The 15,932-nt window shown below is 32.5% G+C and overlaps 1 protein-coding gene across 8 annotated transcripts in view; it reads right to left on the bottom strand.

Annotated features, from left to right (window-relative positions):
• XRCC4 (X-ray repair cross complementing 4) overlaps positions 1-15,932 on the bottom strand; it is a 280,811-nt gene that overhangs the window by 142,918 nt on the left and 121,961 nt on the right. For all 8 annotated transcript variants that reach the window (XM_082378379.1, XM_082378386.1, XM_082378380.1 and 5 more), the window contains exons 4-6: positions 10,804-10,970; positions 3,285-3,437; positions 2,123-2,229 (exon numbers count right to left, since the gene is read on the bottom strand). In XM_082378379.1, the coding sequence (XP_082234505.1) occupies positions 2,123-2,229; positions 3,285-3,437; positions 10,804-10,970 (427 nt within the window). The remainder of the gene's footprint in view (positions 1-2,122; positions 2,230-3,284; positions 3,438-10,803; positions 10,971-15,932) is intronic.

The raw sequence follows: 15,932 nt of genomic DNA, 5'->3' as shown, positions 1-15,932 counted from the left end.
AAAAAGATTTCATTTTACATGGGCCACAAATGTAAACCAAGCATAGCCTCCAAATGAAATTTTACTCTCATATGCAAAATGAGTCTGTGTGTGACTGACCCAATTCAAATCTAATTAGAATCAGATTAATCAATCAACTAATTTAAGCAACACCAGAACGTTTCCATGAATGCAATTAGACACTTTCCTGTGTCTTTGTTCATTTATTCTACCTTCTTTCCTCTCATTAGGGGAAGTGCCCATGCTCCTAGCTAAATGAATCCTGCCGTTTGTGCATCTGATACCATCTTCTCTACTTAGAGACAGTATTTTAGCAATTCTTACCGCTGTCTACTGCCTGGACATTTTTTTCTCTCTCTCCTTATGTACTCCCATCAGTAGGCAAACATGGCATTATTTCTCTCATCTAAGAGGAAAAAAAACCTCTTGAGCTCACTTCCCCCTCCAGCTCTTGACCTGGGTTTTTCCTTTTTTTTACAGTAAAACTTGTTAAAAGTGTTGCTGATATTTGCTATCTCTTCTCCAATTCTCTCTTCTCATTCCTTTTGAGCCTCCTGTTCTACTCCCCACCATTCCACTGAAAATGTTTTATTAAGAGCTGCAGTAACATTTGTATTGCTAAATACAGCAGTCAGTGCTCATCCTCATCTTCCTTGACCAATTTGCAGCATTCAACTCAGCTGATCACAGTCTCCTCCTTGAAACAGTTTGTTGACTTGGCTTTCAGGATACCACACCTACAATATTTGCTGCTCCCTCAGTCTTCTGCGTTGGTCTCCTCATCTTCCTGACCTCTGCGCACTCAAGTGTATTAGGGCTGAGTCCCTGGACCACTGCTCTTTTCGGTCTTCTCAAACTCCCTTGAGACCTCAGTCAGCTCTAAATACCATCTTATTTGTCAGCAGGAGCCCTCCCCCAAAGTCCAAATTTGTATATCCATCTCTCTACTCAGTATCTCAGAATTAATGTTTCCAAAACTGAGGTCCAGCCCTTCCCCTCGCAGTCTCCCCCACCTTACTAGGTCAACTGCATCTTTCAATAGTTCATTCCAAAAAGCTTACCATCACCGCTGTCTTTCTCTGATGACCCATACCCACTTCATCAGCAAATCCTGCTGCCTCTAAACGTTTCTAGAATCTGCCCTTTGTTTACCACCTTCACTGCTTTCACTCTGGTCTAAGGCCCTCTCATCCTTCACTCACTGTTGAACTAGCTTTCTGTCTGTTATATCTTCTGCACTTATCATCCTATATTCTCAACACAACAGATTAATCCTGTTAAAACTTAAGTCAGATCATGTCACTTGACTAGTTAAAATTCTGTAACAGTTTCCAGTATCACTCAAATTGAAAACTGAAATCCATACAATGGCCTAGAAGACCTTATACATGATCTGGCCTCTTTGACCTCATCTCCTAATACTCCCTATCTTCATCTTTCCACTTTATGCATACTGCTCTCCATGCTATTGCTTGAACACATCAGGCAAACTCCCACATCAGGGCGTTTGTACTTAACTGCTTTTTCTGCGTGGCACGCTCTTCCCACAGGTAGACTTATCACCTTTTCACCGAGGTCTTTTCTGGTGCCTTAGCTAAAATCACAACCCTCATCCCTATTCCCACCCTGACATTTTTTATCATCCTTCCCTGGTTTATTTTTCTCCTCAGCATTTATCACTCACATACTTTAATTTACTCATCTTGCTATTGTCTGTTTCCCTGGCTAGAATTTAAACTCCACGAAAGAGGAAATTTTTGTGTTTTGCTCTCTACTGCATAGAAGAGTTCCTGGTACATATTTGACGTGAAGACATATCTTGCTTATCGCTTATGCATCTTTGTTTAATAAGGAATAGTATACCTTGATGTATATGTGTGTGTGTATGTATATACATGTGCATGCTTGCTTGTTTTGTTGTTGCCAACGAGTTGCTGCATTTTATAATAAATATTAATTTTTAACATTAAATAGTTGTGGTTTTAGACTAAAAACCCTAAAGAATGTGTGTAGAAAAAATTCTTTTCATAATATTTTTCTTTAATGTTTATTATCATAATAAGTAATAAATAATAAGCCCAAGTGAGATGTTCAACAAAGGAAATAAATGTATTTACTTTACCTGGACTTAACACAGAGGGATTAGGTGGGATTTCACTTTCCTCATCAGTACTTTCATCATAGATTGCATCTCTGTCAGTAGTCATTTCAGAACATGTTGGAGTTTCCCTAGAAACAGAGAGAGGTAGACTTATAAATTATTGGTTCATTCCTGGCTAGGTATCAAATTCACCAGTAAGTAATTATAGAAAATATCCCTGGAAAAACATTATAATTAAACAAATATATATTGAAATATATATAATTAAGATGAAAGCACTTTAAAGACTATATGTTAACTCTCTTAAGAACAAGTTTCTCTTTTACCTTATATAAATGTGGTTTAGTGCTCACTATAATTAATTCTTGAGTCAGTTTATTATCATTTATTATTTATCTATCAAATCACAATACTATTCTTCTACATTACCTTCTATGGGTCACAGAGTAATCAGTACTTTACTGATCTCAAAGCAGTTCTGCCTTTCATTTGGTCTCCCCAAAATTCTGAGATGGGTACCTTTATTCTTATTACGAAGATATCCAAGTAAGGCACAGAGAGTTTAAGGACTTGCCCAAAGATACTATCTATCAGTACCAGATCAACACTTGAACTAGGATCATCTGACATCAAACGTTATATTCTTTATATTATGCCATTAGTAGATTTGTGCTTCCTCTCAGATTCAGGGTAAGAGACCCAAATCTATATCAGCTAATGCCCAATATTATTATAATTGTCCAAGCCATACCAGTCATAAGTCACCTATGATTCTTCCTTAAAAATCAAGTACATATTCACATTTAGAGCCACTTGATTCTAAAATTAAGCATTGCTTAGACATCGAGATTACAAATGTGTGCCCAACTCTATGGTTCTGCAGAAGATGAAAGTTTTTAATTAATATATTTCTTAGTGATGCCTAAGAATTAAACTAATATTATTTAGGTATATCTCACGCCAGTTTTATGATTTAAGTCTAGGTGTGACAGTTGGGCAGACATGGGAGAGATCATGTTGAGAATTCTCCAGTCCACTGCATCTAACAACCAGAGCATCCAACCCCAGACTATCAAATGATCTCATATTACTAAAAAGTTGGCATCTAACTTTCATTAAGTTTGGGAAGAAATTCCACTAAAATGTCTGCATCTGCCATCCCAAAACAGAAAGATCAAAACACCTTTTATGTTCGATGTTCTTTTCCAGTTCTTGAACTTCATTTAACAATTTATGTAAGCTTCTGATCTTTGCTTTCTTCTCATTCAGCACCAGAATGAACCGTTTATAAAGATCAGTCTCCAAAGCGTCCTTAGCACTCACATATTTTTCAAATCTAAAATATAAAAAAACAAATAAATAAATCATGCAGGTTTTGTTTTAGCATTATTCAATCTAATACTGAAGACAATTTCAAGAAAATTTTTCAAGAAAAATACAATTAAAATCATTTTAACGTGTTTTCATTGATTTAAAGTTTTATATAGGTAAACAAATAACTAGAACTTATTGTTCATTAGCGTTTGTAGTTTACATACTGAGAAAAGGATAGAAATTGGAAACTGATAGCAAAAAAGCTTTTAAAACATCTAAATGCCTAAATGTAATAACTTATTCACATCTATGGTTTATTTCCAAAAGAACATATTTGTGGGAGAAATTTCAAACAAGTAACTATAGCCTATGTTTCTTGTACTTAGTTAATATTACTATAACAGCAACCATGATCTTGTTTTGTGATTAAGTAATTTACCTAATCTGTTCTCTCCAAATAGATTATGAACTGCTCCACAACAAGAACATGACATACCCAGTTGTATCTTATAACCCAGCAAACACACACACACATACACACATACACACACACATATTTTTATCCAACTTGAAATTTCCAAGGAGATTAATGAAACAGCAAATGTGAAACACTATACATTTTAAAATTTAGATATATAAGACAAAACATAAAATTCTCTATCATTTATAATTCTTCCTACAATGTTCAAATGAGCTAACAAGAGACTGTACTAATTTTAATCTCTCAGATATATATAAAATAAAGAAGGCAAACTAGCAGAGGTTGTATATACTTGATATGTGCATACACACACACCATGAATAAACCTCTATTTTAAAGATTCAAATATAAATTATTTCATGTAATATATTCTTTTAAAAGTAGTTTAGCTCTACCTGGTTTTCTCTTTACCATACTGTTAATTATACTTGTTGTTCTATACAGGTATTCCAGTATTTTCATTATATATATTATTTAAATATATATATTTTTCAGTGAAATAATTAGAAACAAAAATGTCAAAATTTGATATACATGCCCTTATACTTTCAAGAGACTACCTAGCTAGAAATGCAAAGAATTAGGACCTCTCATGGGATGAAAGGGAACATATGGCATTATATTTTCTGGGACCAATTACAGCAGTCTTATACCATAGTCATTGCCAAGGCTGTGAACTCCGTAAGCGCAGAGAGCATGTATGTTTTATTGGCTGCTTTATCCTCTGTGCCTAGCATAGTGTTTGGCATTCAACAGATGTTGAATAGCTATTTATCAGATAAATGAATGAAGTGAGAAAGTTAATATGGACATCTTATAAAGAAATGGAAAACCAGTGATTCTGAATATTATATTTTTCACTCCTTTAATAGCTATTCACTATTGTAACAGTAATATTTTTCATCTTCTTCAAGCTTCTAAAAAATTGTGATATTTAAGTGATGCACATAATGGTACAGCTAAAAGAGTTTAGGCATAGAAAGGAAGAAAATAAATGAAAGAGCATAGCGATGCTTAATACTTATATTTTGTAAAGAGGGAATCAATTACATTGTCTAAAAGGCTAATAGATTTTAAAATAAATAAATGTGACCAAAAGATGCATGAAAGTAAAATTAAAATGAAACCTGGGATGTGGTTCAGGGGAGAAAAACAAGACCAGGGGAAGTGATGAAAATTCCTCATCTTATAGCAGGGAGCAAACAAGTAAATCTTAAATTTCAGAACATTAAGAAGTAGAGTGAATAAGTATATGTAGCAAATCACCAAAAGAATGAAAATAGAAATTCTAAAAATTAATTACCTCCAAGGGTAGGCTAAGGATAGAGGATTTTTAATTTCATACTCATCTGTACTTGCTGAACATTTTATTCAGGCTTAACTTTAATTAAAAAATTGTTTATCCACTTGCAAAAAAAACTGTGATAAATATTAATATAAATATTAATATATCATCAAGCAAAGCTCTCTGAGAAAGTACTCCAAAAGGTGTGGGAAAAAAATAGAGCCAAAGTTGAGGAGAAGCTGCCAATATTGACGGCTTATTTTAAGCTGGGACATGTTACTGCATTTATATTTCAGACGTAAAGTGTTTGTAAACATTATATTCTTATTTTCTTGTACTATTTTCCAATGTAACACAATAACAAATGTTTAAAAGGTAACTAGAACATACACCTGAGTGTACAATAATAAAATACTTTAAACATATACAAAGTAAAAATCAGTTATAAAAATTTACAATAAAAATCTTGTATAATAATTCAATATGTAAAACCATAATAGTAACCAATTAGTAACTTATCTGATTTAAAGGCATATTTAATTTCCATATAAATCACTTCAATAATTCTTGATTGAAAGATTATGTGTACTTACCAACTATCAAGCGAATTTCCAAACCTTTATTAAAATTAACATTTGGTATAACTCATGAATTAAAAATGAAAATAGATATCAAAATGAAATATCATATCTTTTTGTCTAAAGAATATTATTAATCTGAATAGATAGTGTCACGGCTACATTGTCAAAGGTAACAACATTTCTGTGATAGGAAAGCAAACTCAGTAGAATGAATGGCATTCTGTGAGTTAACCTTGCTTGGTTTTAGCAAAGGTTTAGGATTTTGTTACAACCAAACCTCTAATCATTAAACTGAATAACACTTCCTAGACAAAGCTGGGGAGTGGGAGTTGGCTAGGAAATAGTATTATTGTGAATAGTTTCAGGATATGAATTTACTCTTGATTATTAATTATTAACAAATTCAGAGAACTCTATCTTTCTATTTAATACTCAGTAACTAACAGGTACATACCATCCTCCCATCACATTTGTAATGCCATTTCTCCCTTACAGCATTATGATGTTACTATGCCTTCCATATTATTGATACTTGCCTCCTGCCAACCTCCACCTCAAGAACTGAACAGGTATTAGTAAGTGAGACATATGGGATTCATTGCTAAGTTTAGCAATACTAAAGGAGAACTTACATACAACCAGATCAGACCATAGCTAGTCCAAGGATCATCTCCAAAGCAAAGCTCAAACCTGATGAAACCATAAATAACATCAAACAGGAAAGGCCTAATGATGCTTTATCCTTTTAACAGTGACTGGGACAACAGAACAATAAAGTTTAATCAGCAGCCTAGGACTGAGGTATCTAGGAATTCAGGACCAAAGGACAGTACTTAAGAAAAAAAAAAAAAAACTAAAAGAGTAAAAACTAAATATGGAAAACACTGAATATTCAAAATAAAATATTTCTGGATGGGAAAACAAAGAATTTAAGAATAAATGTCAAAAAAACAACAAAGGGGCTTCCCTGGTGGCACAGTGGTTAAGAATCCGCCTGCCAATGCAGGGGACAAGTGTTCAAGACCTGGTCCGGGAAGTTCCCACATGCCACGGAGCAATGAAGCCCGTGTGCCACAACTACTGACCCTGTGCTCTAGAGCCCACGAGCCACAACTACGGAAGCCCGCGTGCCTAGAGCCTGTGCTCCGCAACAAGAAAAGCCAACACAATGAGAAGCCCACGCACCGCAACAAAGAGTAGCCCCCGCTTGCTGCAACTAGAGAAAGCACGCAGGCAGCAAGGAAGACCCAACGCAGCCAAAAATAAATAAATAAAGTAAATAAATTAATTAATTAATTAAAAAAAACAAAAATGAGAGCAGAAACAAGGTAATTTCATGGAGAAATAACATCCAAAATAAAAGAGTAAATGATAACCCAAAATAAAACAATATATATGTAAATGTGAACATGTGGTACTTAGAAACAGTGCAGTAATCCTTGTATTTACAGCTCTGATCAAATTTATATCCAGGTGAGGGTTGTGCAGCAAAAGAAAATCTACATAGAGTTCAGAGGACAAAGAATGCTAAAAAGAAATGGAAAAGCAAGCAGTGGTAAAGAGATTTAATAAGCCTTTAAGTACTGAAGAAGATGGTAAACAGCTGTTCCTCATCCTTTCTGATGACAGAACAAGAGGAAATGGCCTTCAGTACACCATGAAGGACTCAGATTACCAATAGATGGAAGGAAGAATTTTCTGCCTGTGACTGTTCTTAAACAATGTAATGGGCTACCAACGGGAGTTGAAGATATCTCTTGAGGTCTTTAAAAATTGGACTAAATTCATCTGGCTATAATGTGATCCTAGCTTGAAGGCAGAGAGATGAAGTAGAAGAGCTTTCAAGGTCTCTTCTATTCTAATGATTCCATGAGTGTCAACCCAATTCAAAATGCTGAAAACTGCCTTCAATTATAGGTTTAATAACTATAACTCAGAGTAAAGCTAGAGAGTTTCTAACTTGATGGCTGTGTGCAAACAAAAGACCTATTCAGTAACGTGGAACTTGAGAGTTGTTATTTGAAACTAAATAGGAAAAACCAGTGAAATAAATATAGCTAGTGAACTAAGGATTTACATACAATATTTCTAATGTCTTCTCCTTTATCTAAACTATACAGAATTAAATTAATCCAGTAATGTCACTTGTTTAAAATGGAGCTAAGACTGCAATTTTAAATAGCAAGTAAAAGAATAACAGCAAATATATATGTTAAAAGTCTACACGTTAAATCTCATTCTTTTTACTCTTACTGTAATTCCTCACTCCTTACTCAAACCTTATTTATTCTCCACTGCCATTCCAAATGGAAATAGCTTTAGATTTGGCTCTGATTATAATAATGATACATATTAAAATACAAAAATATATGCAAAAAATACTCCCAAGAAGTAAAGGAAAATTTAATCCACAATTCCAGACACACACTATTATCATTTAATTTTCTCCTTCTAGATACTCTCTAGCTAAAGACACATTTTACAAAAAAATGAGATACTCTTCATATTTTTGGAAATTCACATTTTGCCTCAACACATCATAAACATTTTCCATGGTATAAGCACACATGTGTATGATTGCTTTTTGCTCATATAATATCCTATTGTGTATTAAATATATTTCAGACCTATCTACCATAGCTTCTAAGGGAATTCTCAGCACCTATTATGTGCCCCACACCCCCACTCTCCCAGGCACACATAGTCTTGAACAATGATAAGGAAGAAATGATTGGATCACGAATGGACACTGATATAAGACTAATCAGAAGCAGCACAGGAAACTGAACTGTGACCAGGCCTACTGAGATGACCTCAACTCTACTATCTATGTGGTCAGTTACCTAACTCAGTATGTTTGTATCCTATTTCTAATCTCTCTAAAGACTCTTGATCAGTACTACTGCCTTATGGAAGCAGGAGCTGTAAATCCTTTGCTCATTTCCCAGTGTACTAAGGCTCTGGAGAGGGAACACTTCAGGAAATACTGCTTGGCCACGACCAAGGTGTATTTACAGCTCTTTAAAATGGCCACTTTCTCTGTGATACAAAAGAAAACCAAATTTGGAAAATAGATAAATCTACTAATCCAACATCTAGAATACAACCAAGAGCCTAGAATTCTCTGGAGTGGATTTTGTTTCCTCTGTTTGAAAGGCCACTCCAAGGGCACACATCTTCAATTCCTGAAGAAGATATGTGATCCAGTATTTACAAAATAAAAGAATAGCTGGAGCATAATAAGACTGTGATAAGCTACATGGCTATGCCTTTGATCAAATAGGTAACTTTTTGCCACAATAACACAAAAGAATTTTCTGAGTAATTCAGAAATAGCAAATCAAGCATCCTTGGGGCACATATTATATATACCCTCATATGCTGTTTTCCAGCACAAGGTATATTTGTCTCCACTGTCTCGTCTTTGTTCCCTGCTGCTTTCCATCCTATGGCATTGGTGTTGAATACTGATGAGATAATACCTCTTTCAACCTCTGGCAGACATTTTAAAGCAATTTGCTCAAGTACCAAGTACCCAGTCTGCATTTTTGTGGGCAATTTGTGAATCAAATTTCCAATCATCCTGAGTGTATTTTGAGTTTTTAATATAATGGCTTATCACGACCAGAGTACGTCTCCTTTCATTTGATTCATTTTGTATATAAAACAGAAAAACACACCCAAACTACTGATATGAGCCCCAAACATGCTTTCTAGAACAAATATTTGATATTAATTCATAGGAACATGAATTTTAAAGAGAAAGTTAAAGAGAAACACTAAATTATTTTTCTGTATGGTTTCCTAACATTTATATAATTTTGATTTGGTCTAATTACTTTATATAATTGGAGATAAAAAATTAATTCAGAACTAAAAGAAAACAAGATACTTTATTAATATAATAAATGAGAGCCAAATAGAACCAAGTTTTAAGTGATAGTTGTTAAGTTGATGCCTTGCATTAATTAATAAATATAAGTAAATGTATAGAAACAATTTCCTCTAGTCAACCTCATTTTCACATACATACATTGATGATGATAAAACCCTTCACGTTTTTCATGCACTCCCCCATATACTTACTAATGTCCATAAAGAACAATCTTAGTGAGTGCCCTAAAAAGACCCTAAATTGGATAAATGTTCTTATGCTTTAGAGCAACTGGTTTGAATGAAAGATAAAAAATCTACTTTATATACTGGATGTAATAATAATAATTATTATTTTATATATTCTACATAATTATTTCAAATGTTGCAATGTATATATATACAAATGCATGCATATTATATTTATGTATCTTTATAGAGATACAAATATTCACAACATATATTTTATTTCCTTCAAACATCTTTTACACAATAGAGTAATACAGGCTACACCCTGGACCAGCCTAGATTATGATATAGTTGAGAAAAATGTATAATTGAGAAGATACGTCACTTTCTTCTTCATCGTTTAAAAGATAAGGAGCAAAATCAGGAAAATAAAAGCTTTCAAATGTCTTATCCAGTAGTAACAATTACGTCTTTTTAAAATGTTGATAGTGTGAATTTTCAATCAATCAGCAAAAATAAGTCTTTATTAGGAACCAAAACACAAACTTCACTTGAAATAGATGCCATTCATAAAAAGATTCCGAATAAAGAATCAACTATGCTTATTTATATTTCATGCCTTTTTTATTCATTATTAATCTTATAATTTGAAGTCAATTAATCCTTATAAATATCAACTTCCTAAACTTTGATTAATATTAATGGGTTCTGATTCTCATTGTCCAATTACTCCTTATTGTTATTAGTTTGCCGGTGCTACCAAATATTAAGGACCTAAAAGTGTTAATGTACTCATAAAATGTACAATAATGACCAATAATTTAGTTTAATCACATTAAGTAAAGGTATAATTAATGATAGATTTCATTTTAAATATATGCTAGTCTACATATATTATAAATGTATAAATCATTAACTTATAGCTACAATGATATAAAGAGCTTAGTGTTTTTATGATACAAGCACATTATGCACACACCGTCCTTGGACATCATTCCAGTCTCTCAGAAGCCTTTCATTTTCTTTCTGCAGGTGCTCATTTTTGGCTTGGTTTTCTGCAATGGTGTCCAGGCAATGACAAATAAGTTCTCTAATGACCTCAGCTGGGTTTGCAACTTTCTCTAGGTTGAAGGAACCAAGTCTGAACTAGAATGAAAAGAAAACATGATTAGCTTTGGGGGAGAATATCAAGATTGAGTGTCCCAGTTTTAAATACACGTATTTTCTTCTGAGGGGAAAAAAGTGTAAGATTTAAATATAGCGCATTTACCAGATATAAATACAATGAACAAAACTACTGGGCAACTTCCTACTTTCTTACTAAAGCTTATCATATAAATCAACATATAACCTAAGAATAATTCTTTTTAAGTGGTAAGTCTTTCTCCCACCTCCTAGCAGAAAACAAAACAACATAAATACCATATAAGCATACTACCATCTGTTTGCTACTACCTAATTTAAGTCACTATCCTCAGAATAAGGAAAGAAATTATACATGAAGACTTTTTTTTTTTTTTGGCCATGTGGCATGCATGCAGGATCTTAGTTCCCTGACCAGGGATCAAACCCGTGCCCCCTGCAGTGGAAGCGCAGAGTCTTAACCACTGGACCACCAGGGAAGTCCCTACATGAAGATTCTTAACTCTAGTTTCTGTTAGTACTGATGTTAAAATCAAATAACTGACACAAGCTACTTGTGAAGAAAGAGAAAAATTTTTGTAATATCTAAGAAAAATATAGGGTTTTAAAAAACAGATAAACCTGGTAACAGTCATTACTCCTTTATCAAAAACCAATAATTTATTACTATATATTATAAATAATAATGTCACATGTCAAACTTGAGTACTTTTGCATAAAGGTAAGACATAAAAATATCTTAATTCCTCTATTAGAGGGCACTACAAAATAAAACAGTGTAATACAATTTTATTATAGTTAAGGAATTCTGAAATGAACACAGGCTTTCCTCATTTGGTAGATAAAGTACTGAAACACAATGATTTACTAATAACTATAATATCCTTACTATTAAAATTAGAATTATTATAACTAAAATAAGCTTTTAAATGACAATTATAATTATATAGCCACCATACCTTATAATTGAAGTATAACTCAAGCATAGCACAAATACAAACTCATCTAATCATCACCAAAATGGAACTATTATTATATCCATTTTATAGATTAGTAAAGTGAGGTTCAGAGTAGTTATCTAATATATTGAAGGAATAAAATCAAGATCCTACTATACTATCCTGTTACACTGTTTCCTGACATAATGAGTATGCTAAACAAACAACAAGTAAGAGGAAGAATTAGGTTCAGAACCTACACATGATTCTGAAGAGAGATTTTAAAGGCATTAAGTAGGTGGCAAAATTGAGAGTACAAAAGGGTGTTTTTGGTTTTGTGTTGTTGTTTGTCTCCTGGATCAGTAATTTCTATTATGGCATACACTAATAGGAATATTTCTAAAGTGTCTTGCTTGTAAAGGAGTATTTCTATACATATGTTATATACAGATTGAGAAATATTTAACACTGATTGATAATTCTGAGAGAAATCATTGTTAGTCAGTTTACAAATAAAACTAAAAGTCACTACAGTAAAAATCCAATGTTTGCAATCTGAGTGGCAATTTATAAAACATTTCAGTTAATTCCTATAATTTAGAATCATTTAGTTGTTTAACCCCACAGAGTAAACTTTTCTGGATGAATTATGTTTACCAATTTAAATTTTCAGATTGAAAACACAGGTAGATGTTTTACTTAATATTTTAGAAACCCTGTGAAAAGACTTAAACACTGACAATTCCTAGGTGTTGAAAAACATGTATATATACTTGCTTAAAATGTAAAGGAAAACAAAGGATATTTATATTCTTGTATTACAGGCACATTTTAGAGGACTGAATAGTACTGGTTTAGTCACAAAGAAATTGCGTATGTATTTGTGTGTGTATTTTTTTTTGAAATCCGAGGAGGTCACAATGTCTTCTTAATCCTTTAATTTGTTTTATCTCACCTCTTTCTCTTCTTAACAAAAGAATGGGAACCAGATTAAGAAAAATTGTCCTTTATTTCAATATTTTAATGAGTATATCCAGTTGTGCAGATAGATATATAAAATCTAAATTAGAGCTTAATTCTAATTTTAATAGTAAAATTATTATTTCAAAATAGTGTCATTATTATTATTAAGCCTTTACCCAAAAAAGACTTGGAAAAATTCTAAGAATTTTGAAATTATTTCAGACTATTTGTCACATCTGATTTATTTCTTTTATACTAAGAATCAAATGGCCAAAAACATTTGCATATAAGTGCATATAATGAGTCCATTTAACAAGTATATAAGTTTAAATAGGGAAGTTTTATCTATGTAAAGAATATATAAATTGAAAGTAAATTTGAGCACTAACCTTTTAAAACTTCTCTTATGCAAACAAACATACAAAAAATAAAGATTAGCTGTAGAATATTACTTTTTGAGTCGATACAGAACAGAAGAAAAATTAAGCTTATTTTATTTTTAGACAATAGGTTACATTATCAGTAAAACATAAACCCACACCATGATTTTGTATTCTCGCATTATCACAATTGTCAGGAAGCTTTGACTAAGATGGACATTTTTAGAAAGGAAAGAGTTTTTCATCACTTGGAAGTTTCAACAACGTCAAATGGATAATGATCCATTATCCATTTCAAAGCGTGATATTCAGGATCACACGGTGATCCTGAATACAGTCATCAGTAAAATACAAATGCACAGATAAACACAAGTCTATCCCCCTAACCTTCTATTTTAGATGGCAAAAGAAAAAGGGAACAATTTTAAATCACTAATAACAAGAAACTTCTTTCAAAATATCATTCAAATCCTTATATCCAAAATACCAAAAGAGAATTCTTAAATTTCTTCTCGGCTATTCAGTATAGAATAAACTTAAAATGTCATTTCTTCTTAAGAGTAGGCAAGTATTTTACAGTTTCTTTTTTTTCTAATTATATTCACTAGTTTTGGGTTCTTTAACAGGCGTGAACATCTGTTATTCCAAACAATAAAAATAATCAAGAAGTATTTAAAACTCAATCCAAGAAAAATATTTTACTTGAAATATTCTGCTTATTTTGTAGAAAAGTTCTGGAATGTATGAGAGAGTGAGTCTGCTGGACCATCCTGTCTGTATACACATGGTTCAGAGCCAAGGCAGGAAGCACCCTTCCACTCTCACTACCTCTGTTCCAGCCTGTCTACCTCATAGATGCAAGGGACCCCATGCCCATGTGAACTGGACTTACAGAAGGGCCTCAAATCAGGCCTAATGAATTGAGAAGCATAAAATATTTCTATGCTCTAACTCTATATTCAGCCCATCTTTATACCATCCCTCAAATGAAGTGGCAACTTTAGAAAAGTATTGTTTTTAAAACTAGCAAATTCCAACAAAAGTTACACTGTATGTTTTTGTCAATTTAAAAATCTTTTACTTTAGTTTTTTGTTGGACATGTAAGGCTATTAACACAGATGTTCTTTATTAGTTCTGTAATTTCAAAATAATCTGCAATACGAAATCAGGACTTCAAATGGTACACCAGAGTCAGAAACCACAAATTAAAGACATTTTGAAAGTATATCTCTTCTTTAGAGGCATGGGCAAAAATAAATTTCTTTTTGTAGTTAGTTCTCAAGAACTTATGGAGAATTCAGTGTACACAGACCTATACTAAGCATCTCATTCAGTCTAAGATCTAAGATTTTAAGCTATGTTTTTATTTTTCCATGTAAAAAAAACTTGAAAACAATTAACTTCTTAAATACTGGTAATCATAGTAGGCTGCACTAGTTGACTCTAAACTGTCATTATTTTAGCTAGCAAAACAGATAGCATCTTTGATCTGATCTGCATTAAAAATTCTCAGTTTCAGAAAACTTATCCATTTTCTTTAGCCAGGCTTTTATTCTGGATATCTGTCTATCTGTCAATTCTTTAAATCCAAGATTAAATGCCACACCCCCTTACCCATCACTTCAAAGTCCAGATCAAATTCTCTTTAACTACTTTAGCCTACATTGGCTTCTCTGTTCTTGATACTTCAGAGTTTGTCTCACACAATTTTTCACTCAGTTTCATCCTCCCTATATTTTTCTCTTGTTGTTTCAGAAATGCAGTCTTTTCCTTTAAATTTCTAGCTCTTTGAGATCAGAGACCCTATCTTATGTCTTCCTTAGCCTCCACAGTGTCTTATACAGTTCTAGACATATATTAAGTGCTCAATAAAGACTTGAATTTTTTTAAATTGCAATGATCCTTATTAATAAGAAAATACAATTATAATGTGGCAGGTAAAGGAAATAATTGGGACAGTGATCCTCTGAATACAAATTAAGAAATATTTTAATCTGTTTAAGGATGTAACAGTTTTATTTTATTGAATAGTATAATTTCAACAAAAAGGGCATGGTTAAAATATTGCGTAAATGCTCTCGATACTGTGATAATACATAAGTTTAATAAAACCTAAAAAGATACATTTTTTTTTAAAGAGTGTATAGATATAAAGTTATATGTGTACTCAGTTATCAGGCTCTTTGGAGTGGCCAAACAGATAAAAGAGAATATATAGTATTGGTAAAATATACTAAATAAACACTAATTCCAGGGGAATTGTTTATGGTCATTCCAAATGTTTCTGGGGATAGGAGGATTATCAAGGTGTGAGTTGATACTCTGCTTAGAATATATCAACTAAAGACGCTGAATTTTGATACGTTATCAAAGTAGTCTAAATAACCTTACAAAATTAATCTTTGTTACTGTCCTGGGAACCAAGATGTAAAGCTAAAGGAAAAGGAGGAATAAAGATATCTTGATGTGATTCCTAGGCAATAATGGTCAGATAGGAACTCCTTTTTTTTCAGTATGTGTTTTTAAATTTATTAGTATCAAAAAAAAAGTTTAGCTGTGTCTAGATATGTGTACACTAAAAAAGTAAAGCCTATTCATTATAGTTCGTAATACAGGATATTTTGTCTATTGTAGACAAATACATAGTTGTAAATATACCATTGTTGTAATACATAGCTGTAAA

Source organism: Balaenoptera borealis (assembly GCF_965194805.1).
Source record: "Balaenoptera borealis genome assembly, chromosome: 2".
In the NCBI taxonomy this organism is placed as follows: Eukaryota; Metazoa; Chordata; class Mammalia; order Artiodactyla; family Balaenopteridae; genus Balaenoptera; species Balaenoptera borealis.
Note: the sequence above shows the minus strand (reverse complement) of the source record. Positions and strands in the feature narration are given on the sequence as shown.